We start from the raw sequence: 25927 nt of genomic DNA on the forward strand, positions 1-25927 counted from the left end.
TGTAAAGGGAAAAATCCAGACTATTTTTCTGGGATTTTTCAAGCAGTTGGCCTTTGGGTCAAGGTCCACCTTGCAGGGAGCAATGTTTAGAGCTCCCGTTTCCAATCTCATCATTCCCTCCCTTTGTCCCGTGACGTGGCTGCTCCCAGCAGGAAGGGGATGGTCATAGGAAACCATCCAGCGCTGCCTTCCCAGCTCTTCGTCCCTCTGCAGGTAACAGGAATTTTGCAACCCCTTTCCTTTCCGTTTTTGGCTCAGGGGCTCACCTGGGAGGGGAGGGCAGGAGGTGGGGTCTCAGGCTGGGACATGAAGGTGCTGCAATCGGGGAGAGGACGCCCAGGGTGAAGGGATTTGCAGAGGGGTTGAGCCAGGTGGCTCCGAGGTTGTTGAGCGCCAAACACCAGCAGGGAGGAACAGGGATCCCTCTGGTCTGCTAATGGCTCCCCCACAAGCAGTGCAGTCATTGGGCAAGCCCAGGCCATGCCATGGAAGGGGTTAATGGGATCTTGCTCTAAACAGGCTCCTCTGGCTGCAGGGAGCAGACATCCCAGTGAAACTGCACCTGGCTTTGCACTGACCCTGCTCCTGTGCCACTGGGGCTGTGGGGTCTCTCCTCACCAGCCACTTCCCATGCGGAATCATGGAACCATTTAGGCTGGAAAAGCTCTCTGAGATCATTGAGTCCAACCTGGCCTGCCAACACCCTAGCCCATGTCCCTAAAAGCCAGGGGCAGTGCCAGAGGATCTGAACCCAACCTAAGCCACCAGGAACCTGTGACCCCGGCCTGGTGAGTCCTCACACCCCGGTGCTGTGCCACCCCGAGCCCCTGGCCTCACCCTCGGCCTGGTGGTGACATATGGCAGCTTAAAGACAGATGACAAGAAACATCCCCAGATGTTTCCTGCTGCTGTGCCAGGCCCCAGTTTGTCTCCCTTCTCTGGCTTGGCTCCACCTGGATGAGTGTCCACACCTGGGAGGACCCCAGAGGGGCTGGAGGAAGGTTCACACATGGTCCCATCCTTGGTGCACATGGGGTTTGTGTGTTGGGAGCTTGGCATCTTGGTGACATCATGCCTCAGGGACATCACCCAGCTGGTGCCCACACCTGGTCCAGCCAGGGGCTCTGACAGGCTCGGGTGCCACCAGACTCAGGCCAGGGTCCAAGGCTCTTGCAGGGAGGAGGATTTATTGCTTCTGTACTTCTGCCACCTGCAGGACAGAGGAAAACCTGGGCGATTCCTCTCAACTCTCAGATCCCTGAGCCATTTTCCATTTCCCTGCATAGCTGGATCCTCCTAACTTCCATATTCTCTGGTTTTCCATGCCAGTTCCCAGCCCTGAGAGCATGGCTTGGAAGGAACAGGGCACAAGCCCACCCTCGTGTTTCATCCAGCGCCTGGACCACCTTGTGCTGACTGTGAAGAGCATTGAGGACACTGTGGCCTTCTATTCCAAAGTCCTGGGCATGGAGGTGGTGACGTTCAAGGTAACCCTGACCTGAGTTAGCAGGACCCAGCAGCCCCCGGGTGTCCAGGACTGCCCGGGGCAGTGGGTGCTGAAGGAGTCCAGCCCAGGATGTCTCCCTTACTCTGGCCTTTTCCTCTGGGAACAGGGGAATCGCAAAGCTCTGTGCTTTGGCCAGCAGAAGTTCAACCTGCACCAGGCTGGGCAGGAGTTCGAGCCCAAGGCTTGGCACCCCGTACCCGGCTCTGCGGATTTTTGCCTGATCACAACAGTGCCCCTGGAGCAGCTGCTGGAGCATCTGAAGGTGAGGCAGGCCCAGAGTGTCTCCAGGGCAGTGTCACCCCAGCAGACACAAATCCAGGGGCCTCTAAGTGACACTTTCCTGGGGAATGTCGGGGTTGTCTCATCCAACAGTTCATGTTGTCAAAGCTGGGGGAGGAGGGCACAGTGATGGCAGGACCATCAAACCCCTGCTCTCCTGTGTCCTCCAGGCCTGTGGGGTGGCCATTGAAGAAGGTCCCGTGGCCAGAACTGGTGCTGTGGGTCCAATAACCTCCATCTACTTCCGAGACCCCGACGAGAACCTGGTTGAGGTTTCCAGGTACTGCACGGATGAGGCTGCAGGCACGGAGGGGCAGCCCTGACCACAGCCCATGCTCTGCCTGGGTCCCAGCAGGACATGGGGTGCAGAGGCCAGGTTTGGCTGGCCCATTTAAATGTCCAAGCTTTAATTGTGTAAACCTGGAACACACCTCAAATCATAGCCACAAAGTAGGGCTGCGAGGACCTACTTTGGGAGTTTTCCCAAGGCAGCCTGCTCTGCTCTGCTCTGCTCTGGGTGTGAATCCTGCTTTTATACATCTGCATCATGGAGATTTCATGGCCTGCTGGGAAGATCTGTCCTGCTGCTGCTGCATTGCAATTGCTGGGACGTCTTTGCTAATTCCTGCTATCCCTTTTGCTACACTGTCCACATGTCACTCCTCTCCTCTCCAGAGTCACTTTTCCACAGTTGGAAATTTATGTCTCCCTTCCTCTCATCATCCTCTCATCATCCTCTCCAGCTGCCTGGTGCTGGTGGCTCTCCCACCACGCCAGAGGTTTAAATCCAGCTGTGGCTGTCCAAACACATTCCTCTCCTGGGGTTTGGGAATTTAGCCTCAGTGTGACACTCAAACACTCCTGAAACTGAAGCTCCAAGTTTCATCCTCAGCTCTGTATCAATAATTGTGGGGTTTCTGTAACTTGTGAATGGAAAAAGCAGGGATGAGGAGCCTACATGAAGGGCAGTGTCAGAAGTCCAGGAGTTCACCTGGATTCATGGAGGGATTGAGGGTGGTCTGGCACAGAGGAGTCTGACTCTGATGGCACCTGGTTACTTGTGGGACTGTCCTGAGTTTTCTTCTCCTTTAGTTATTTAAAAATCCATTTCAAAGTTATCTAAAAAGTATAAAACAATGAAGGACCTGGGGATTCTCAAGCAGAGCAGTTCCGAGGCTGGCCACACTGAGGTAGCATCGATATCCTCACGGGAACAGCGCTGGAAAGGAGGGAGGACTCTTCTGACCTCTACAGTGCAAATCCTCTATAAAATTGAAACCATCTCTGAACTGTACTCATTTTTTCTTTGCTGGAATTTCGTGGGAAATCCAAAAATCTTCATGGTGCTAATAAAGGCAAGGTCACAAAATATTCAGTGCTTTGGATGATCGGCGGGGATGAGCTGGTTTCCATTGAGTCCTTTGTGGGAACTAAAGACAGGAATGCCATGGGAGAAAGCCACGGGCATCTCCTCCAGTGGAGATCCGGGAAGGGATCTCCGGGAGGGATCCCTGGGAGCGGAGTCCCCTTGCCCCGGGGCCCGCGGAGCCTCCGCCGGCTGCTCTCCAGGGTGCTGATGTGCCCCGGCCGTGCCCGGCTACGGCGGGACCCTCGGGGGCTCCTGCCCTCGGGAGAGGGTCGGTACCCACGGGAGGGGGTCACAGCCCATGGGCGAGGGCTTATCCCCATGGAACAGGGTTGGTTCCCACGGAAGAATGTCAATCCCTACAGGAGAGGTCAAAGCCCACGGGAGAGGGTTAATCTCCACAGGAGAGGGTCAAAGCCATGGGAAGGGGTTAATCCCCATGGAACAGGGTTGGTTCCCACGGGAGAGGGTCAAGGCCCACAGGAGAGGGTCACAGCCCATGGGAGAGGCTTTCGTTCCCTCCACTGGAGCCGATCTTGCTTCTGTCCCACACCTTGATCCTTTTAAATGCTGGCTGGCCTGGAGAACTCGCCTGACTCCGTGGCTTTCCTGTTCACCACAGGGTGAAACATGGAATTACACTTTTGGGGATCTCACACTTGACCCAAACCACAGGAAACTCAAAATTTGTCATGCAAATTTAGCAAGTATTTGGAATGTGTGGATGATGGAGGAACTTCTCTTGGAGTGATGGTGTTGGAGCACCGGAGGCTTTGCTGGCTGATGGTTGTTTTTGTCTCTGGGAGAAAGAACCTGTGGGGCTCAATGTTTTCACCTGGAGGAACCACTGGCCACAGGCCAGCATTGCATTTGTCCCTGTCCCAACCTCTGCTGGGCTCCCCGTCTATTGGAAAAGCCTCTGTATTGTCAGTATTCCAATTTAAATGGGTGGTTTACATAACACAGCATTAAATTTTTATGGAGAAAATTAATTTAATTCCATTCTTTATTCAGCAAGATTCATTGTGAATATTGGACAGTGGGAGAGAGTGGATGAAGAGAGGTGGGAAAACAGTTTTCTTCTGGATGGTTCATTCCCTGCACAAACCATGACCAGCAAGAAAAAGGATCTTCCTTCTTGTCTGCTCCCATCTCATCCCTCTTGAATACTGATTCCCACAGTAGATTCCACAATTTTATCATGATCATATTGGAAAGGAGCTCTTTGGATCAGCAATCACAGTGTTTAATGTGGAGAAATGATGAGTTCTCCATCTCACCACTCAGGGAGGGTGCAGGAGAAGGAGCCTTCCAGGGAATGGCTGCTCAGGAGCACAGATTCCAGATGTCAAACATTTTCATGGAAAGATGAGTTAAGAGCAAAGTCTCAATGCGCTTCCCTTCCTCTCACAGGAGGGAAACAGGAGTTTCTCAATGGGAGTCACAGTGTATGTGCCCAAGTCACCTCCCAGAGAAACCTGTGAGCCAGCTCAGAACAGGTGCCTGGGAAAGTCTAGGAAAGCCAGGAGGGGTGGGACAGCCCTGGGATGGGCAGGGATCAACCTCAGCGTGTAGAACTGATGTAGGATTCCTAATTTAACCACTGTCTCACCTTCAGGAAAGACATCCAGGTCTCAAGGGTCCTCAAACCATCATTTGCACACAGAGAAGTGGAAAACACTGCCCATGGGTTGGAGAAACAGGAGGCTTTCACTGGGAAGGAAAAGAATCCCTCTCAGCTGGAGAGTTCTGCAGGTAGGGCTGTTTGCAACAAAGATGGATTTCTCCTGTGGCCAGTGGGATTGCCTGACCCTGATCCCAAAAGTGCCCAGAGGAGCACTAAGAAAAGCACAGGCTCTGCAGCTGGGCCTCCTCTTCTTCCCAGACTCAGCAGTCAGGCATTCTGCACAGAATAAGCTCGGAATCCAGCTGTAAAAAATGCACAGGCACTGTTCCTTCTGGAGAACTGGATGATACCCCAGGATTCTCAGAGATTTCCATGGGAGTTTTTTTATACTTGTGGTGAATTTTCAGCTCCTCAGCCAGCACCATACAGGAGTCGAAGTTTACTCTGTGTGTTAACCCACACACACTCCTTCTGCCTTGTGGGTTCTTTTGGAATTATCTACTGGAAGGGGTGGGAATTTCCCTGCCCTTGGGAATCAGTAGGAAAGCACCAATGAAGAAAGGAATTGCAGCTTTGCCAGGACAAGCCCCTCACCAAGCCCCCATGCTGTCCCCTCACAGGCTGCAGGCCAGCTGGGAGCTGTCTGTCAGGTCCTCCAGGTTGTCCACCAGAGTGATGATGGCTTCTATTTTTTCTTCTGGAAGCACGTGGGAGGCGTTGGATCGAAACTTCTTCAGGAGCGACTCTTTGCTCAGGGGCTTCCTCCAGTGCCCATAGAAAGTGTCACATTTGCCCGTCAGCACGTCCCCGCTGTGCAGGAGCAGGGCCACCTCTCCGTACATCTTGTCAAAGTTGGCCACGTTGTCTTCAGGGTGCTCCACCACCACCTTGTCCAGCAGCTCCCTGAGCTCCTGCCGGTGGATGCTGCTCTCAGAGAAGGAGCCCAGGCCCACCTCACCGTCCAGCAGGGCAGCACAGGCGTTGAACTGGAAGGAGTGCCTCGCCTGGTGCTCCGAGCTGGGGAAAGGCCGGTTGATGTACTTGGACACTGGGATCCTCAGCATAATGGTGCGGATCAGGGATGGGGAGAAGGACCCCGCGTGGTTGATGAAGAGGTTCCGGACAGACAAGGCAGCATCCACCACCCAGTGCATGCCCAGGTGCGCTGGGAACCGCTTGAAGGCAATGTCCTGCTTTTCCAGGAGGAACTCGTGGTGCTCGCCGGGCGCGGACAGCGGTTTGGGCTGGTAGACGCTGTAGAAGGCGCTGAACCCCGAGCAGCCCGGGATGTCATCCAGGATCAAGGGGTTGGCCTCCATCCCTCGTCCTGCCAGCAGAGCGGCCTCCAAGCCCAGGCGGGTGGCGTTGCCCACGTGCAGCGGCTTGGCCTGGGTGGCGGCGTTGGCCATGGGTGCCCCGGCCAGGGAGGCGGCGATGCCCAGGGCGTGGCAGCACTGGGCCGAGCTGAGGGACAGCAGCTTGGCCGTGGCCGCGGCACTGCCCAGCGTGCCCACCACCGAGGGAGGGTGGAACCTGCAGGGGGACGGCAGGAATGGGCAGCCCTGGCTGCCTGGCACAGGGAACACCAAAGGACCCCTCCCACAGAAAAATTAATGGCAAGTGAGGGGCCCATCAGCCAGTGGAACTCCCTCATGGTTTTCATGCGGGTGGGATTCACCTGGCTCAGAATTTAACCATAAATTTTAATAATTTATGGTTAAATTTTAATAATTTATGGTTAAATTTTAATTAATAATTTAACTTTAAATCAGAGTTTCACTGCATATTAGTTTAACTCTAAATTTAGATTTAATTAACATAAATTTAGTCTAAAAACTGAGTTTATCCTTGAAACCTCAGAAACACCTCAAAAACCTCAGGGTGAACTAGCATCTCCAAAAAGCAATTTGAACTTTCTCCAGGAGGTGCCATGGTCTGTGTCCACACAACCAAACTTTCTACCCCTCAGACAAATAATTCAGCCTCAAACACACCCAAGGGAACAGTTCCTGGAAGATTCCATTCTTTGGATCACACCAGGGCACTGCTGGTGGCAGCAGTTGGCCCAGGAGCTGCACCCACCACCAAACTCTGTTTGGTTCTGCGATCCTGCCCTGTCTGGGTCAGGAGATGGCACTGCAGAGTCCCTGGGAGTCCTCCTGAGGGTTATTTTTGAGGCAAAATCTCTGGAAATCACCAAATAAGTGCATGGTGCAATCATCTCTGGCATTTGGCTTTCAGTAAGGTTTTACGCTCGGGTAAAGCTAAATTAAACTGGACTGAAACTTGGCTTAACCTAAATGAACATTTTAAAGCCCAGACTCATCAACACTTTTCATTCTCAGCAAAGAACAGGAGCTTTACCTTTTGGGAATGTCATGAGCCTCAGTGGAGAAGTGCATGAGCCTCCCTTGCACTTCCAGGCCCACGTTGAAGGCCAGCAGAAAATCCAGGCCGTTGGGTTTGGTGTTTGGAGGGAGCATCTGGGAAGCTGCCAGGAGAGCCGGCAGGACAGCCCCAGAGGGGTGGGTGGCAGGGTGCCAGGTGTCGTCAAAATCCATGGAATGAGTCTGCCAGAGAAACAGAGATGGGAATGTGCTGGCTGGATGCTGAGGGAATGAGGGCTCCCTGCTGGTATTCCTGAGGAATTTCTGCCAGAGCCTCCACTCAGTGTCCCCACGGGGTGGTTCAGCTCCTCCAAGAGCCAGGAGATTCCCGGCTTCTGCACCCTCAGTGACCACTCTGTTTCCTGGAATGCTAATTCCTGCCACCACAGATTCCCCTGGGAGAGCCAGGAACACAGATCCCCCTGGAAAAAACCAGGAGAACAGATTCCCCAGGAAGAGCTGGGAGCACAGATTCCCCTGGAAGAGCTGGAGCTCAAATCCCCCTTGGAAGATCCGGGAACACAAATCCCCCTTGAAAAATCTGGGAGCACAGATCCCTGGGAAAATCCAGCCTCACCGCCACACCGTTGGTGAAGGCAGCCAGCGTCGGGGAGAGCTTCACTCCTGGCTTTCCATAGACTGAGCTCACGGCCATGGAGGAGTACAGCTCCTGCGGGAAGGAGGGAATGTCAGGAAAGCCCTGGAGCTGATGCCACAGGTTTTAGCCTTTAAGTTTTTCAGATTCTGTGCTGCTTTAGTGTGTGGCTCTGGGCTTCATATCAGGGGATGGTGAGCTCTGCACAGAGCAGGGAGACAAAACAATTCCTGCTCTAGCTGGGGACCAAGGACACATGATCCAAATCTCAGGCCCAAGAGCACAAACAACATGGGCTGAAGAGAGAAAAGCAGGAAAGTTGGGACTTCGTAGGCTGGGGCTGTAGTTGGGCAATTGACTCCTGTGTGCTGGTAGACCAAGGCTCATAGAGGTGTGGGACCGTGTGGCTGGTCATGCACTTTGTGCCCATTTTGGTTCACCTGAGGTGCAGCCCTGGCTGGGCTCTTGTGCTGCCCAAGGTGGATCTGTTGGGACCTCCGAATAAACCCCTACTTTATTCTTTAACTCAGTCTAGTCTCTGTTCTAGGTCAGCCTTCACAAGGCATCAGAGGGAGCGGGGATGGTTCCAGCCACCACCAGCCCCAGCAGGGGCTGGGATCAGCTCTGGAGGTGGCAGTGGCAGTGGCAGTGGCAGTGGCAGTGGCGGTGGCGGTGGCAGTGGCGGTGGCAGTTTTGGTGGCAGTGGCAGTGGCAGTGGCAGTGGCAGTGTTGGTGGCAGTGTTGGTGGCAGTGGCAATGGCAGTGGCAGTGGCAGTGGCAGTGTTGGTGGAAGTGGCAGTGGCTGTATCAGTGGCAGTGGCAGTGGCAGTGGCAGTGGCGGTGGCAGTTTTGGTGGCAGTGGCAGTGGCTGTATCAGTGGCGGTGGCGGTGGCAGTGGCAGTGGCAGTGGCAGTGGCAGTGGCAGTGGCAGTGGCGGTGGCAGTGGCGGTGGCAGTGGCAGTGGCTGTATCAGTGGCAGTGTTGGTGGCAGTGGCAGTAGCAGTGGCAGTGGCGGCAGTGTCAGTGGCGGGGCTGTCCCTACCCGGCAGTAGCGCAGGGCGATGTCGAAGACGCGCGTGGTGCTGCCCACGAGCCCCACGCCGATGCTGTCCAGGATCATCCTCTTGCTGCGCTGCCGCACGGTCTGGGACAGGTGCTCGGGCCGCGCCGCGCGGATGAACGAGGCGAAGCTGCTGGTCACCGTGTCCTCAGGGGCGTTCCGGGCTGCCACTGCAGGACAGGGCACAGGGAGGGGACAGGGACAGCGGTGAGCCCTGCGCTGCAGCCGCAGCTCCACGCCCCTGGTGTCACCAGGCCCAGGGAGCTGCACCCCTGAGCCAGCTGGGTCAGTCTGGGGAGCCCTGCAAGGGCAGGGAGCTGGAATTCATCATCCCCATGGCTCCCTTCTGCCTTGGGTACTCTCTGATTCCATAGGATCTATACATAAAATTTCATATTCCACAGATGGGGTGGCTTCCAGAAGGTTCAGGTGGAGAAATCTCAGAGCCCCCTCACTTTGGGGTTCCAACAACCATTTCTTGGGAGGGACCAACACAAATGATGTCCCTTCATCCAGAGGAAAGCCAAACAGGAATGGACCACAGAAATCCAAAGCTTCCATAATGTTTTGGAAAGCAGGACTAGACCCAAAACCTGGATTTATCCAGGTGTTTCATCCTAAAAGACACTGAAGTGTCTTGACTCAGCCACCAAAGCTCTTAAGCCCTATGTACTCCAATTATGCCAATCATTAAAAGTGAGTTAAAATTCTATGGAAAACACCCAATCTGTGTCTGTTGTATATTTTAATTTCAGTGCCTTATTTAGATTATATATGTATAAATAATTATTATATATTACGTTTATATAATATTTTTGTAATTTATATAATAATTTATAATCTATAAAATTATTCATAATTCTATTATTAGAATACAGAATATAATGAATATAATTATATTTATAACTCATAGAATTGAAATTGTTATGGCCCATTACAATTTATACTGTTAATTTGAGAGTGCACAGGAGAGCAGGAAAAATAAAATTCTACATGGACAACATTTGCAGAATGGCAAATCCATACATTTACTCATAGGTGGATGTGGGGGTGCACACACAGGTGGACATAAAAGATGAATTAACGTCCCAAAAAAAAATACTTTGCACCAAGAGTAAAGCTCATCCAGATCGGCAGGTACACAGGAGGCTTTGTTTTTGGAGCAGCAAAGAGGGCAATTAATGAAATGACCATTCCCTAATATCGCTAGTTTGGATTCATCCCGAAATGTCACATCAGTGACTCACGGAGCGCTGGCTCAGGCTGGGCTCACCTCGAGCCCGGTCTGAGGCTCCGGTAAACACAGCTGGGAATGCCATCACGCCTGACTCGCCGGGACAGCATTCCCCTCCCGGGGACCGCGTTCCTGCGGGAATCCCGGCACTCAGCGCTCCGGACCCGCTGCCCAGCCCAGCCCGGGTCCCCCGGAGCCGGAGCGGTGATGTCAGGGCTTGGAGAGGCTGCAGGAAAATCTGCTGCCATCACCCAGCACCCAGAAAAACTGGATTGCTTCCTCCCGCCATCAAATGCTCTTTGTCACCTCAGCAGGCAGCGGGGTTTTTTAACCCTTCAGCTAAAAGCATTCCATGACCCCGGGGTTTTCCTCCTGCTATGGCAGGACTTCGTAAAAAAATTAAATTTGATACAAGACCAAATAAATCCCTGTGGATTATTATTTCTCTTGTCCTCAGGTCTCATTAAACAACATTACTTGCATTTATTGTAAATAACTAATTTTAAAATAAATTGAGATAATAAACTAAGAATATATTTTAAAATTACTTCATAAACCTATCATAAACTTACAATAGACCAAGAGCTCTTTTTAAAATAAGTTGATAAACTTATATTAAACCAAGAAAACTTTTAGAAAGAAGTTAATAAACATAATAGACCAAGAACATATTTTAAGGTCAGTTAATAGACAAACTTAGACCAAGTTGAGACAAAATAGACCAAGTGTCTACACGGCCAAGTTGTGATTAATTTATCCAAAGGTGGGCAGTGCTGGAGCCACAGAAAGAGATCCATGAACGTCTCCAGGCAATGCCCAGGGCAGGATCAGGTGTAAGTAGGAAGCAGTGACAAGTGGAGGAGTTAAGGATCTGAGCCATCCTTTCAACATCTTACATTTGTGGCCAAAGAATTTGGAAAGTCTGGTTCTAAACCAGTTAAAGATCTGATTTAGCACAGGACTAGCAATCCACATTTTTATCCCCAAGGGCAAGAAACACCACAGGACCCCCAAACATCTGGAAGCTTTTCCTTCCAAGAATTTGAGGATTTCTCCTGGCGTGCTCAGCCCAGCAGCTTCTTTTCCAGCAATTATTCAGGGGTGCCCACTAGGAAAGGATGGGGAATAGATACAGATACAAACCGTGGGCAGCAGTTTTGTGGACTTGCCGAGAGCTTGCCAAGAACTTCTGGGATTTCTAGAGGAGAGACACAGAGAGGGAATTTGTCACTGAGCTGCTGGAAGGCTTCTCGGAGCAGTTTTCCTGGTTGTGCCTCTCATCGTGAGACACTCACAGATCAAACGAGCACGTAAAAGTAACGACATATTTAAAGGAGGGAAAAAAATATTTTCCTAAGCTGCGTCCAGCAGGGATGCCAAGAACATCCAGGGAAATAAAGCCACACAGCTGAAGGGGCAGCAGAGCCTTTCAGCCCTGCCACGAGATCCTGCAGCAAGTGGCACCAGCTCGGAGTGGGCACAGGGAGCAGAGCCCACGGAGCACATCCCAACAACAACAACCCCCAAGTGGCACAGCCCAGGGGGTGTCTGGGACACATGAAAGGAGCAGAATGGCAGGAAAAGGTCAGTAGCTGAATTAAGTGACTGTGAAAACCATTGGAATTTGTTAATTTTGGGGCAGGTTCCCGTTTAGTGCCACGATCAGCTGGACCAGGGGAGGAAAGCGACATTTTCTCTTTAAAGTGCCAAAGGCGAGCTCAGGGATGGGGAGGGTTTGCATGGAAGAGTTTTACCTGGAAGGTGGAGTAGACCATGCTGGTGGCTGCTTTTCCCAGTGCCTTTCCCAGCTCGGTGTGCTCGGCTCAAGGGAGGCAGAGGTGTGTGGCTGGAAGGTGCTGGTGGCAGGGTTTATATCTGCGTCCAAAAGGCAATTTGCTTTCTGTTTTGTGCAACTGAATTTCCAGGGGGATGACATCAGCCCCTGGGGAGCCAGAGGGTGGGGGGAATCCGTGAGGAGGGGTGGTTTGTCCCTGCTGGACAGAAGGGTAACCCCCCCTCCCCACACCCCCAGTTTCAGGAAATAAATAAAGATTTCAGACAATAACTGACAAGGTTCAAGGAAACTCCTGTCTCCAAAGTGCCACAGGTGCCAATGGGTGAAGCAACTGGCTCCAGGCTCCTCCTCCCGAGGAGGACTATAAAAGTGAGATTCACCAGGAAATGAGAGGGACAAGAGCATCCTCCCATTGAGCTGAAGTGTCACCAAAGCAGGTAAATCCCAGCTGCAGAGGCAGAAGTGAGGCAGTGGTGGCTTTCTTGGATGCTTTTCTTGAATACCTTCAGCGTTTGGGTGTTTGGCTGAGTCTTTCCCAGCTCTCCTTCTTCTCCATCTCCAGCTCTGCTGGGTCACTGAACTGGGAGTGCACCCTGGAGCTTCCAGGGAACACCGGGAGCCTTCGTTCCCAAAGCAATGTTTGGATTTTGTGGGGAGTGCCACGGCTCTTTGCTTTGTTCATCAGTTGAACGTGGGGACATTAATTATTTTGGGCAGAGTAACAGCCTGGAGGGACACACCTTTATTTAAAATTGGATTTTTTACTAACCCCCATGCAGACCTTTGTTGTAGCAATGTATCCCTGGCAATTCTGTCGTGGTTTGCACCAGAGGAGAGGCAGGGTTGTGATGTGAAATCCAGCTGTGTGTTGTGGCTGTGCACTGTTCATCTCGCTGTGTGTTTGTCCAAAATGAATTTTGTTCTCTTTCCATGTTTATCTGGAGAGAAGCAGCATTTCCTCAGAGCTCTGTGAATGTTTGTTATCACTAACAAGGTGGGATGGAAAACTAATGGCAAGGTGCCCCGGGGATGAGTGAAAATGGAATGGTTTGGTGTTTGCAGATCTGTCCCATGGCGTGGGGTGCCTTGCTCCAGCCTCCTGGGGACGGAATGCCCGTGCCCTGGAATATTCTGGTTAATATTGGTCACGGAGAAGCAGCAGCAGCTGTGGGATTCACAGAGAGACTCCTGCAAACCTGACAGCCCCATGGAAACGGGATGAGATGGGAATGACCTTTCCTGGCAGGGGGTGAAGGGGAGTTGCTGTGAGGACAGCAGGGAGGGAAGGAAGTGGTGTCCAGAGCCTGTCCCATGCAGCTCCGAGGTGACCGAGGGCAGGAGGGAGGGAGGAGCTCCCACAGCATCCCTGCAGCCCCCAGGGTGAGGGATGTGGGGGAAAGCAGGGAGAGGAAAGAAGGCGGAGGGGGCAGGATGAGGGAGGGTGTGGCTTTGGCTTTGCCCTCGCTGCACCAGGGATTTGAGCAGGGAAGGCTCATCCCGGGCTGCCCAATCCCCCCGGGAGATGCAGCTCCCAGGCAGCACCCAGGTGAAGAGGTGCCTCCTCGGCATGGGGACATCTCCACCCCTGGTTCCCTGGACAGTGGCTGTGCTGCTGGTGCCCCGGGTGTGCAGAGAGCCTCTAATCCCACCCGGCACAGAGGGATTTTCCATCTGCCCCCTGCCTCCTGCACAGCCCCATGTTATCCTGCCGCACCACCAGGGTGAAATCTGTGGGGAAATGACAGCATTAAGGACAGTGGCAGCACCCATGGGTGGGGTTGTCCCAGGGCCAAACCTGGGCATGTTTGATCAGAACCCCCCTGGAGGTTCCCCTGCTGGGCCTCCTTTATCCAGCTCAGGGCAGCCCTCGGCGTTCTGGTGCTGCTGCTCCTGAGACAGCACCAGGGGGATTTTCCTGGTTTGTTGTGTCCTGACCTTGCAGGAAACTGAGGCAGGGACAATGCCCAGGGACATTGTTCCTGGTGTCTCAGGGCAGGGACCACGAGTCTGGGTTGGTGTGTGGGGGCAGGTGTGAGCAGGAGGTTCAGCTGCAGCTGGTTCCAACCCCAAACCTTTTCCTCCTCCTTTTCCACATCTTGGGCTGGATCCTCTCACATCCTTGCCCTTTACACCTCCTTAGCCTGACAGCATGTTCTCTTGCTTGTCTTCCTCCCTTCCCCCACGTCTGCACTGGAAGAAGAGGAAAACATCCCTGTGAGTTGTGTCTCCTTCCCTCCCAGCTCTTTGTTGCAGGTCTGTTATGCAGAAAACACCAACAAAATGAGCTCTGGCAGATTAAAACCCACTGCTGAGAGCCAAGGAGTCACCTGGCCAGCCCAGCTCCCTCCCAAATCCCAGCTCACCCTCTTCCAAGCAGGGGCTCTGAGTGTGCCTTTGAGCCACTGCCTGGGCTGTTTCAGGGCAAAACATCTGGAGGAGCTTAATTTTGTGGCTCGTTTCCAAGTATAACCACTTAAACCAAACTGCTTCTTTATATAGAAGTGTCATTTAAAACAACAAAAGAGACAAAATCATGGAATCCACAGGCTCAGCTCTGCGCAAGGGCACAGCATTCCTTGGGACCTCCTGAAAGGCAGTGCCCTGGTGGGAAAAGGGAGAATTCCTCCCTGGGAACTGGGATCTGGTGCATCTCCCTCTCTGAAGCCAATATTCCAACCTTTAGCACAACCAAGTAATTGAATAATTCATTGCTCCCCAAGCTTTGCTTGGAGGTTTTTAGCCTTTCCTTATTTGATGAGAGTTGAGGTTGCCAAAGCAGTTTGGAGCTGTCGGAGTAGATTTATCCTTCAGCCTTCTTCCTTTGGGGAAGTGACATCCTTTAGAATAAATGGAGAGAGGAAAACACGAGGTTTTTAGCAGAACAAGAGAGTCCAGAGGGTACTGATGTTTGTAAAATGTAAATTTGGGCTGAGGATTTGTGTGATCCTGGGATTTAGGTTTGTTATTATTTTTCTTTGGATGGTGCTTCTTCCCTCCTCCTCACTCCCCCTAACAATAGTGGTGCTTTCCTCCCTTTCCAAAGGGTTCTTTGGAATGGCTGAGAACAGAATACATCACCTTCTCCCTTTCCAGCTTTTTTAGCTCACCAAATATTCTAAAAATACCCAAATAACAAGAACATTGCTGTTTTATTTTCATCTTTGTTTCCCAACAAAACCCTCCAGAGAGAAAACTTCAGCTCCTGGTACCCAGGAGTGCCGAGGAGTGGAAATGTGGGGGCTGCCTGCAAACAGACGAGTTCATGGGAGAAATATGAAGGGTTTGAAAATAGCCTATTTAGTCACTGGGGTTTCAAGAAAGGGATGGAGCTGGAAAATTCCATCTGGAAAGGAGACTGTGTGTGTGTGTGCACCGTGCCTGCCCTGTTTGTCTGCAACAGTGGATAAGAAACGTCCTGGAACGGCTCAAAAATACCTTGTGGGTTTCGTCTGGATGTTTGTTGGTTTGTGTTGGGCTATTCATGCCTCTCCATCTCCAGCAGCCTGGAGAAGAGGGGACAGCAACCATCACCACCACCTGCAGCGCTTTGGGGCACCTAAACATGTTTTTGCCAGGAATCCTGGTCGCCTAAATAGGTTGTGTGTGTTTTTTCTGGATAGGGCTGTGGAAAGTAGGCACCTCAAGTGGTGCTTTGAATGGAGCCTTTGTCTGCAGCGAGGAGCGGGGAGGAACATGGAAACACCTGAGCCTGTCACCAGCCTGTCCCTGCTCGGGGCCGGGCACGGCTCTGCAGGCTGGCCGGGTGCCCCAGCCCGGAGCAGGGGGCACGGCCGGGGAGGCTGTGGGGGCGAGGGCCGACTCTGCTGTTTTGTCTGGAAGGGCCATGGCCAGCGCCGAGGGCTTCGCCGCCGTCTTCTACAGCGAACCGGGGGTGCTGGGGCTGCTGGGCAACGTGGTCAGCGCCTTCCTGCTGTGCCTGCAGAACTTCGCCGTGGCCAGCACCGGCCTCGCGCCTCGGGCAGCAGAGCAGGTCCTGGCAGGTGGGTGCTGCTGCTCAGGGTGGTGTGGGTGCGGCTGAACGTCCCCTGTGCTCTTTGAGGGTCATCCCCATGGGCCAATGGGTACCACTGGTGGGACGGTGGGGAAATGTGGGCTGTGTCCATTGTGCAGGTCGGTGTGCTCCTGGGGATGGCTGCTCCTCCCTCCCCAGCCACTGGGCCAAATATTCTCTGTGCCATTCCCTGCTAGATCCAAACTGTCCTTGGGGCCTGCTCACCACACTGAGCCAAGGGGCTTAGGGGCCACACAGGGAAATTTCCCATAAAGTTGGGAAGAGGGGCAGACAGAGGCCACAAGGCTGCTCACAGGAAGGCCATGGGACCTGCTGTGGGGTGTGCCCTACAGCTTCCTTTTTGTACTTGGCTTCACACCTGACTCCTTCCTGCGTCTCTCAGGTGTCCACCTCATCCTGATTGGAGGCTTTGTCCAGCTCCTGGCCGGATTTCTCGCCTTCCGCAAGTATGACCACCTTGGAGGCGCGGCGTTCCTCACCTTCTCTGCTCTGTGGAGCAGCTATGGGGCCACAAAGGTCCTGTCTGCCGCGTATCCCTCCCTGGAGAACACAACGCTCCCCTCTGGGAACGCCAGCCAGCTCCCGGCCAGCGGCACAGCCCTGCTCTCGGCCAGCCAGAGCTCCGTGGCCGGGCTGGTGGCCTACATTGCCATCTCCTTCATCCTGTCCTTCTGCTCGGCCACCGTCAACTACATCATGCCCTTCATCTTCGGGGCCATCGCGCTGGCCCTGGGCTTCGAGGCGGTCGCGCTCTTCGGGGACTGGGCCCTGGTGGTGTCCGGGGTCCTGGAGCTGGGCATCGTCCTGTGCGGGCTGTACGGGGCTGTGGCTCTGCTCCTGAAGGGCATCACCCAGCGGTACGTCCTGCCCGGCTTTGGGCACCCCCTCTTCAACGTCCTGCTGCTGGGATCGGCACAGAAAAGCTCCTCCAAGGCCCTCGGGGAAGAAAAGAAGAAGAACACCAAGTACGCAGAGCCGATGGCCCTGGGGAACATCTGCGACACCGTGTCACCCTTTATATTTGCCTTTTACTTCTTTGGGTACATGAAGACATTCTGTGTGGGGGCAGCGTGGATTTCCATCATCTCCAGCTGCCAGCTGCTCTCCAGCTTCTACAGCTACCTCAGAGGGGATGGCTACCACACCACCAAGTTTGGTGTCCACAGCCTCCTCTGGCTGGTGATGTCCTGGGAGGAGTTTGTGCTCACCACCTTCCTCGGGCTGCCTGCAGCTCAGGACAGCAGGCTGGGAATGTTTGGAGCGTGGTTCTTCCTGGCCATTGCCTGCCTGCTGTTTTTGATGTCTATCCACAAAGACACCCTGGAGATGCTGCAGAACGCCTCCTTCATCCTCCTCACCTTGGCCTTCATCCACCAGATCCCGCTGCCCGGCGCCCGGCCCTTCCTGGGGGCCGCCTGCAGCCTCTGCACCGCGCTCTCCCTGTACGCCGCCTTCGCCAGCCTCATCAACTCCATCGGGGAGAAGGCTCTGATTCCCGTGGGCGCCCAGGCCGTGCCCAGCTCGGCTCTCCAGGCCATGCTGGGGGCTGTCCAGAGCTGGCTCTCGAGGTCCAAGGACATCCCCAGCGGCACCAGCGCTGCCGTGCCGGACTCACTGTTCTACATCTGCAATGGCCTGGCTGCAGCTGCCGCCCTCCAGGGCAGCGTGGGTGCTCCGGGCAGGCAGCAGCTCTCCATCCCCTCCGTGCTCATCCCCGGAGCCCTGGGACAGCTGTTCGTGTGCCGGATCCAGGTGCAGGGCGGGAAGAGGTTTGGGTCTGTGCTGCCCTTCTGCTATGCTGCCTTCTGGGCAGCCTGGACGTGGCTGCGCCTGGCAGGTAAAGCACAGGATGGTTCCTGTTAAAGGGGTGTTCCCAGATTGCTTTCTCTGATGGAATTCCTTCCTTCAGGAGAGTCAGTGACATCAGGTTTACTGATATTGCTCACTGGAAAAAGATAATTCACCAATCACCCCAGCCTGCACTCGGTTGCCATTGCTGCAGGCACTTGGTGCTCTCAGTTCCAGGAGTCCAAGCTGTGCCTCCAACTCCAATAAAAGCCAAGATTTCCCTGCAAAAACATTGTGAGACAGGGCTGGCTCTGGGCTGTTATCTCAGAATAACAACACAGGAGATACTTTTAGGCAGTGAGAGACTCCAGGTTCTGGATTTCTCCTTCGGGAGCCTGGAGAATTCTAACCCAGCTGGTCACAGCCATTAAAGAAGCTCTCAGCAGCTGAGCCTGGCTTTTAAAAGCTGTGTTTTGCTCCAGGTGGGCAGAGTGTTCACACAGCCTCCATGCCAAAAGCTCTTAAAACGAGCACCTGTGGGGACAGTTAAAGCTGTGGCTTGGGACGTGTGGCAGGAGCTGCTGAAGTGTCCAGCCAGGCCCTGAGCATTCCAAGCTGGAAGTAAAATCCAGAGCTTTTTTTGGATAACCATCACCAGCCCCACAGTTAATACCTCAAATACTTTGCATGGCAGAAGCAGCGGGTGTCGGTGAGGGAGGGTTTTTGGGAGGCCACCGTCCAACAGCTGGAGCTGTGGCAATCCCAGCTGAGGCTCTGCCACTCTCCTGCCACTCTCCTGTCATGCTGCTCTTTGTGGTTTGCTTGTAACCAGATGTGCTGCTCCTGTTTCAGGCCACTTGCTGGACATCAGGGCGGGGCACACCGAGGGATTCACTGCTGGCTCCGTTGCCTTTTTGGTGCTCAATGCTTTTTTAATCATTTTGGGTAAGTCTCAGAACCACGTGGGATGTTTACTGAGGGGCATCTGGGGTCAGATCATGAATCCTCCTGTGACTGCTCCCTGGTGGAGATGCACCAGTGAGCGAGGCGAGGCTCTGCCTGTCGCTCTGATTAAGCAAGAACGAAGATGTTTTGCCCACAGCCAGTAACAGAAGCTGAGCTGGGCTTAGGAGAAACAGCCCCAAGGGAATGGAAGAACATTTCAAAGAAAATAAAAGGATCAAATCAGGTGAAAGTGTTCGACGCACTGGGCCACTGGCACCAAGCCACAGCCACACTCCAGCCCAGCTGGTGTAAATCAGAACCTGCTGGGCTGCCAGAGAAGTGTTTTCCATGTGAGCACAGTGTCCTGGCAGATCAAGGGTTTGGCAGGGTGTCTGTGGAACCTGAGGGCTGAACAGACCCTGGCTGTGCCTCTTTGTTCCTTCACCAACAGGGAAATCAGAGCTGGGGCTGCTCGGTTTAATCAAACAAGCCTCAGTTGATTTAGGAACTCTTCTGCTGGTTCATGGACATTTTATGCGCCGTGCTTGATGTGGATCCCTCTTGTTTGTGTTTCTTTCCACAGCTTCCTCTTTTAACGTGGTGCTGCTCTGCCTGACCCTGGCCATGGAGCTCTTGACCGTTTGTTTTCTGCTCTTTACACTGGAGAACCTCCCTTTGCCATTTGAAAGTGAGCCTTAGGGGAACGTGGACATTAAACCTTCACCCTCACGGTGCAGGGACTGGGTCCTGGGTTGGGGAGCAGTGTGGGAAAATCAGCCAGGGTGTTCCTCTTTCCCTGGAAAGCTGGGGTGTGTGCAAGCATGACTGGAGAAGGAAACCTTTCCTCCTATCACCCCCAGGGTCTTGACATTCCAAATAAACACAGTACTGCTGGATCAGAGCACCTCTAGAGGTTCTGTCCAGCTCTGCTTCCCAGTGGATGTTTCCTGAGGTGTGGGATGAGCTGGATATGCCACAGCTGTCAGTGGCTGTAGTTCTGCTGAAGCCTTGGCTTTGCTGCAAGTGACAATTGAAGTTTTAATTCCATGGAGGGCTTTAGCAAGGGGATTAGTGGGAGCTTTTCCACCAGGACTTTGTCACTGCAGAATAGAATCACAGCACCATGAAATCCAAGTGACTGAGTCCAACCATCCCCACAGCACTGACAAACCCTGTCCCCAAGTGCCACATCCACACTGTTAAATCCCTCCAGGGATGGGGATTCAATCGCCCTTCCTGCCTCTGACTCTGGGATTTTTTCCAGTTGTGGTGTTGAGCATCCTCAGTGCCATCTGCTTCTACGGAGCCGCAGCCTCTCTCACCAACTGCATGTTCGGGAAGGACCTCCTGATGATGGGACCTCCTCTGCTCACAGTAAGAGATCTTGGATGCTGGTGTAGCTTCCTTGTTCAGAGGGGATGTTCTGGGGCTTTCAGTGCAGATTCCTGTGGAATTTCTCTTCTGCTGAATCCTTCAGTGCTGTTCAGAGTCCTGGTCCCTTTGTAGGGGGCTGTGAGCTGGAAATGAGCTCTCTTCCATTAGCAATAACATTGGAGAAAGGACAAGGATATTTACAAGACATACCTTGCTCCTGGGGAATCAGCCATCCCCAGTCTAAGAATTCCTCATAGACTGGAGTTTTAAAGCCATAACCTTGGAAACAGGGAACTTACAAATTTTCCAGACCGGACAACAAGAATTCCCCATATTTTCTTAGCTTCAAACTTTTTCTGCCCTCTGATGTGTGTGCCTAGGGCAACTCTCCCTATCCAGGGTGATGGATCTGCCAGCTCCAATTCCTGCTGCAGAGAAACATTTCCATTAAATCAGTGTTTCATGGGAATTGAAAATCCATCTTGGTTCTGGATTTTGGATTCCTGAACAGTTTCTTTAGGTCACTTTGGAGAGCAGCCATTTCTCCAGGGAGCTGTGCTGGGTGGGATTCATCTCCTCTAACTTAAGGCATTGGCAGTTGAAACATCCACCCCAAGCTGCTCTCTTTGACTTTAATAATTGGAATTCCCTCCCCTGCTTTGGGAGAAGCATTCCTAGAGGTGCTGCCTTTAGGATGGCCAAGGGATCACGGCATGGTGGATCCCTGCATTCAGGTGGGTGCAATCCTGCCCTGTGTTCCATATATTTGCTTATTCACTACCTCCTGATTCCTGGCAGGTCCAGAGCTCCAAGAAGGACAGGGCGGATCCCCTGCCCTGTGTCTGCCCCAAGTCCCACCTCACAAGTGGCCTGAGGACCATCGCGGAGCTGCTGAACACGGGGGCCGTGTGTGGGGTCCCCACAGACACCGTGTATGCCCTGGCAGCCTCCTGCAAGCACCCTCAGGCCATCGAGAAGGTCTACAGGATCAAGGTGGGAATTCAGGGATGTCTCTGCTTACCTGGCTCTGTGTCCTGTCCACGAGTTTCTGCAGAAGCAGAAAGGGGAGCCCCTGGTTTCAGGTTATCCCAAGACTCAGGAGGTGACCATGGGCAGAGTTCATGGACAGCCACACCAGAACATCAGGGACCATTTTCTGAGTGACCCAGGGTACAGCCCCTCTGTACAGGCTGGAGCACTGGTAATCAGGCAGCGACATCCCTGGGGATGGACAAAGCACAACCCCAAACAGGAACAGCCACTCACAAATGGGTCCAAACCTGTGTTTGTGCCTCGCGAAGTGCTGAATCAGAATCCCAGGGCTACATTCCCCCAGACTTTTGGAGCCATTCAGTGCTGGAACCAGCCCCAGAGTTTGCAGCTTCAATCCAGCTTTTGCAGCCTGGCCCTGTCTGCTGTCCATGAGGCAATTTCCTGGCTAGCCTGGAGAAATAACCATAACAGACGATCTCAGCTGGCCCCAAGCGCGAGCAGCGGCACAAAGGCCGTCTCTTCTGCGCTGCCCTGGTGCCAGTGCTGACCTTCCCTGCCGATGAGAGAATACAAACAGAATGTAAATACGTGCCCAGCTCCTGAGTCATTTGGCCCCACTGAAGCTGATGTCAGTTGAGGACTGAAATGACACTGCTCTGCGAGCTTGTTTTATTTCCCCTCCATCTCCACTGCTGGTTTCACACCGAACTTATTTCACCAAGCTTCTTCCAAAGCTCTGGAGGAGTGATAATGGAGACGGTGGTTTGCAGGAGGCTGAGCTCTCCATCCCTTATCCCATCACAAATTGGTGTGTTTGACCTTGGTTTACACCAGCAGAAGTTTGGAAAAATCAGGCCCCTGGTGTGCAACATCCTAAAAACGCTGATACTGAGTGGAACATCACTGTTCAACTGATGGATGTGCTTAAACAGGGAATTGGATGCATCCCACAAGTTTCCAAGGGCAGGCTGCTGCTCTGCCTCCTCTTTAATCTGCACGTGCAGATCTGAGCTGTGGCATCCATTACAGCTCAGCATTTGTGCAGACACAGCATCTTCCTTGCCTGGAGCTCCTGCTCCCTGGGAAACACACAAACCAGCATTCCAGCAGGCTTCAAGGTTCTGCAGGCCAACTTTCCCTCTTCATCTGTCTTCCCTCTCTGTTTTTTCAGGACAGGCCTCAAGAGAAGCCCATCTGCATCTTTATTTCCAACCTGGAGCAGTTGCGAGCAGCTGCCCCGCCCATCAGCCCGCTGCTCTGGGAATTCATGGAAAACGTTTATCCCGGTGGCATTGGCTGCATTATCCAGAAGGGAGAGTGGCTGAAGAAGCTGGGTGAGATGAGCAGCACAACCCTTCTGTCCCCCTTTCACGTTTTCAGCACGGCAGGTCTGCAATCCCAACACCCTTTGGGATGGGATGGGGAGAAATTCTGGTCATTTTCTCCAAGAAATCCCCGCTGGAGCTCCGGGATGCTTTGGTGGATGTTTAGCAGAGGGTGTTAATCAGCTGGAATGACTCATCAAGAGTGGGAGCCAGCAGGATGAGCTCTTTAACCAGAGGCAAGGGAGGCTGCTCAGCCTGGGAGGGTCCCTCTCCCAAGCCCCCCGCTGTTGACTGGGAATGAGCAAGCCAGGGTGGAGCAGTGTCCAGGAGATGAGAGGGTTCTGATGGTCATCCCTGCTCATCACCTCTGCCTCCCCCCACACAGACACAGGCAGGCACTGTGAGCACTGGGATGATTCACCTCAACCCTGGCTCCTGGGAAATAGGGAATGAGGGAACTGGAGGAGTTGGAGAACAAATCCTGTGAGGAGCAGCTGAGGGAGATGGGAAAGGGGCTCAGCTTGAAGAAAAGGAGGCTTGGGGGGCCCTTCTGGCTCTGCACAACTCCTGATGCAGGAGGGAAGAGCCAGAGGGATCTGGCTGTTCTCCCAGAGAAGACAGGAGGAGAGGGCACAGCCTTAATCTGCACCAGGGGAGGTTTCGGTTGGACATTAGGGAAAAAAAATCTTCCCAGAAAGGGTGATTGGGCATTGGAAGGGGCTGCCCAGAGAGGTGTTGGAGTCCCCATCCCTGGAGGTGTCTAAGGAAAGCCTGGACGTGGCACTTGGTGCCATGGCCTGGGTGACAAGGTGGTGTTGGGTCACAGGCTGGACTCGATGATCTCAAGGGTCCTTCCCAGCTCAGTGGATTCAGTGATTCTGAGTTAACCACATTTAACAGGCAGAGGAAGGTGGTGGAGGGTGGGCAGAGGTCACAGGAAGTCAGAGTTTGGGATATAGGGAGATCCTGTGTCCGTGGAAACAGCTGTGATGTCTCCAGCTGTGAATCATTTCCTTTTTACCCAGTTGGACCCCAAACTGTGCCTCTGCTCTCACAGATTTCTGCTCAGGAACACCCACAAAGACACATTTAGTTGGGTGCATGGAGCTGGGTCACTTCCAAAGGAAGCAGGAATCCCCCCTGGTGCCACGACAGGGGCTGTGCCAGCTGTGCCTCTGCCAACCTCCTCTGCCTGTCCTTCCAGGGGTCGGAGCAGGATACAGCAGGGTGGGAACCCAGGACAGCATCATGATCCGAGTCCCTGACCTGACGGTCCTGGTGCACCTCATCGACATGACCGGGCCCTTGGCCATCACCTCGGCCAACCCCAGCGGGGAGGTGGACAGCACCCACCACAACATGGTCATCTCGTGAGTACAGCTCGCTGGCAGTGCCACCCTCCTGCTTCAGTGCTGGCAGGCCTTGCTTTGGTGTCCTGCACCCAGGGGAGCTCAGCACGAGGTCACAGCACGGTCTGTGAAGGGCTGTTGCTATTTGTTGCCCCACAGGCGCCTTGGCCATAAGCTGGAGGGTGTTCTCTGTGATGGAGAGTCTGACGAGGTGGTGGCGTCCACTGTGGTCAACTGCACCAAGATTGATGAAAGTGAGTGTGAGACCCGCCCTTGGTGTCAGCAGTGGCGTTTTCCTGGGAGGCTTCCATGCCTTTCCCAGTATCAGTCTGGCAGCACAGCGTGCTCCAAGAGTAACAGCTCTTGAGTGCCTGGACATTTGCAAACATGTTGATGAAGGGAAACAAACAAAAGATGTCCTGGGAGGACCTCTGTGTTGACAGGGAGCAAGGCAGGAGGACAAACACAGTTGTGCAAGGAAAATCTGCCTTGTCAGGGTGGAAATGCTCTGAGTGGGAGGGTGGGTGCTGCTGGAGGAGGGCTGGGTGCTGCTGGAGGAGGGCTGGGTGCTGCCTTGGCCCAGCACAACAAGGGTGGTACAGGAGCTTGCCCACAGTGATGCAGCAGCACACGCTGAGGTGTCCTGGGTGGCTCTGGGCTGACATTTGAGAGGGATTCATTAGTGGAAAACCAAACCCTTGAACAAAGTGTGAGGTCAGTGTTCATCGGTGGTTTCACTTTCTGGTCCTTCCACACGAGTTTATTTTGAGTGGCTTTGCTGGTGCGAGATGTTCCTTCACGTTCCTTTCTGTGCCACTTTGGGGATTGTCCTGACTTGCTCATTCTCCCTCTGGGAAGGTGGCATCACCATCGTGCGGGAAGGCTGCATCCCAGCTGGAAAAGTGATGCAGATCTTTGAAAGAGTGAAGAACAGTGTGGTCTGAATGGAAGGAACCTTCCCTGAGCAAAGGAACAGAGTCTGCTCTCCCTAAAAACACGAGGTGTCCCATGTTTGGCTGGAGCACATGGCCTTGGGAGAGCCATTCCTTCTCCGATCTGATCTTACCTCCTTGGGAACGACAGCACTTCCCCAGCTGGGGCCTCTCCTGGGACCTTCTGCAGTGATTTGTTGTTTATCCCCAGTAAGTGCCTGCAATCTCCAGGAGAGCTGCCCAGGAGCTGATGATTTACTGCAGGAACTCCCAGAGCTCCTGTGTTTCTGCAGTGCATTGGACTGTGAACACAATGTTTGTGCATCCTCCTCCACAACACTCACATCTGTGTATTTTGAAATCCTAACCCCACTAAATAAATCCTCTTTTTGGAACATAAGGAGAAGGATTTGTGTTTCGTTTGATCTCCACTGAGCTCCTCATCCTCCCAAACTGGCAAAGCTCCATGACTAAACACCAGAGGAAGAAGTAAATAAAGTGAGGTGCAATTCTGACAGAGGGCTTGCAGCAAGTAACTCACCCCGTTCCTTCCCTGCCATCTTCCTGGCCACTCCCAGCTCATCCCAGGGCACTCAGCTCCTGGGAAATGCAGAGGAACATCCATGAACATCTGTGGCCAAGCTGGGGGCTGCCGAGGGCTCAGAGTCATGGGCTGGCTTGGGTTGGAAGGGATCCTCAGGATCATCTCGTTCCAACACCTTGCTCCTGGGCTGGGTGCTGCTGCCCCAGAGCTGTCCCCACACAAGTCCCCAGGGCTGTCCCCACCCCTGTCCCTGTGTTCGGCGCTGTGGAGGGGCAGAGGTTTCTGCCAAGAGCAGAGAACTGAACCTCCCTCTCTCCCAAAGCAAACAAGCCCCAGGGGGAGCCAGGGATGAGGGAAACCAATCACTCAAGACAAACCTCAACAAAGGAAGCAATGAGTTAGACCCGAAGGCTTCAAAACACTGCGAGGTGCGTGACAGATTGGAGATTTTCTGTAATGTTTTTCCCCATCCTGGAGGCACTGTCCAAGTGGGAGACCTCTGCCAGTTCCCTGTCGTTGTTCCCTCTCCTCCCTCCTGCTCTGGGCAGGGAGGTCATTCCCCTGGCACAGCCACAGTCCCACCTCCCACTGCCCAGGGGACAAGACCCTTCCCTTCTCTTGCTCCTTATCATTGTTTTGAAGCATCTTGCTCATGGAATTCTCCCTCAGGCCACATCCCACCTGCTCACCCGATGCTGCTGTGGGAGCTGGGCAGGAAAATCTGGGAGCCCTGGGGCTGGATTCCACCCAGGCCTTGTTTCTGACATGTCAACACCAGCTCCAGCCCGAGGGTG

At 53.4% G+C, this 25927-nt stretch overlaps 3 protein-coding genes across 4 annotated transcripts; 2 read left to right on the top strand and 1 right to left on the bottom strand.

The window, feature by feature from the left end:
* The first annotated feature begins 81 nt into the window (after window positions 1-81).
* GLOD5 (glyoxalase domain containing 5) lies at window positions 82-3157 on the top strand. 2 transcript variants are annotated; one of them, XM_064427270.1, is made up of 4 exons: window positions 82-213; window positions 1330-1487; window positions 1614-1769; window positions 1957-3157. In XM_064427270.1, exons 2-4 carry the CDS (start codon window positions 1347-1349, stop codon window positions 2107-2109), a joined length of 450 nt encoding a protein of 149 aa, XP_064283340.1. In that variant the 5' UTR covers window positions 82-213; window positions 1330-1346; the 3' UTR covers window positions 2110-3157. The 2 variants fall into 2 exon arrangements, with proteins under 2 accessions (XP_064283340.1, XP_064283339.1); XM_064427269.1 differs by lacking the exon at window positions 82-213 and having other exon boundaries at window positions 1323-1487.
* A 2236-nt stretch (window positions 3158-5393) lies between these two features.
* Window positions 5394-10140, bottom strand: LOC135304183 (cis-aconitate decarboxylase-like). Its single transcript, XM_064426387.1, has 5 exons — window positions 10095-10140; window positions 8804-8991; window positions 7744-7836; window positions 7144-7349; window positions 5394-6312 (listed from the first exon to the last, which is right to left on the bottom strand). The coding sequence occupies exons 1-5, from the start codon at window positions 10138-10140 to the stop codon at window positions 5394-5396; spliced, it is 1452 nt and encodes a 483-aa protein (XP_064282457.1).
* A 7939-nt stretch (window positions 10141-18079) lies between these two features.
* On the top strand, window positions 18080-25012 carry LOC135304105 (putative threonylcarbamoyl-AMP synthase). The gene is made up of 9 exons (XM_064426357.1): window positions 18080-18380; window positions 18524-18616; window positions 19200-19304; window positions 19881-19990; window positions 20789-20983; window positions 22155-22317; window positions 23513-23678; window positions 23817-23911; window positions 24516-25012. The coding sequence occupies exons 1-9, from the start codon at window positions 18359-18361 to the stop codon at window positions 24599-24601; spliced, it is 1035 nt and encodes a 344-aa protein (XP_064282427.1). The 5' UTR covers window positions 18080-18358; the 3' UTR covers window positions 24602-25012.
* Window positions 25013-25927: the final 915 nt, after the last annotated feature.

This window comes from Passer domesticus, chromosome 7 (genome assembly GCF_036417665.1).
Source record: "Passer domesticus isolate bPasDom1 chromosome 7, bPasDom1.hap1, whole genome shotgun sequence".
Classification (NCBI taxonomy): Eukaryota; Metazoa; Chordata; class Aves; order Passeriformes; family Passeridae; genus Passer; species Passer domesticus.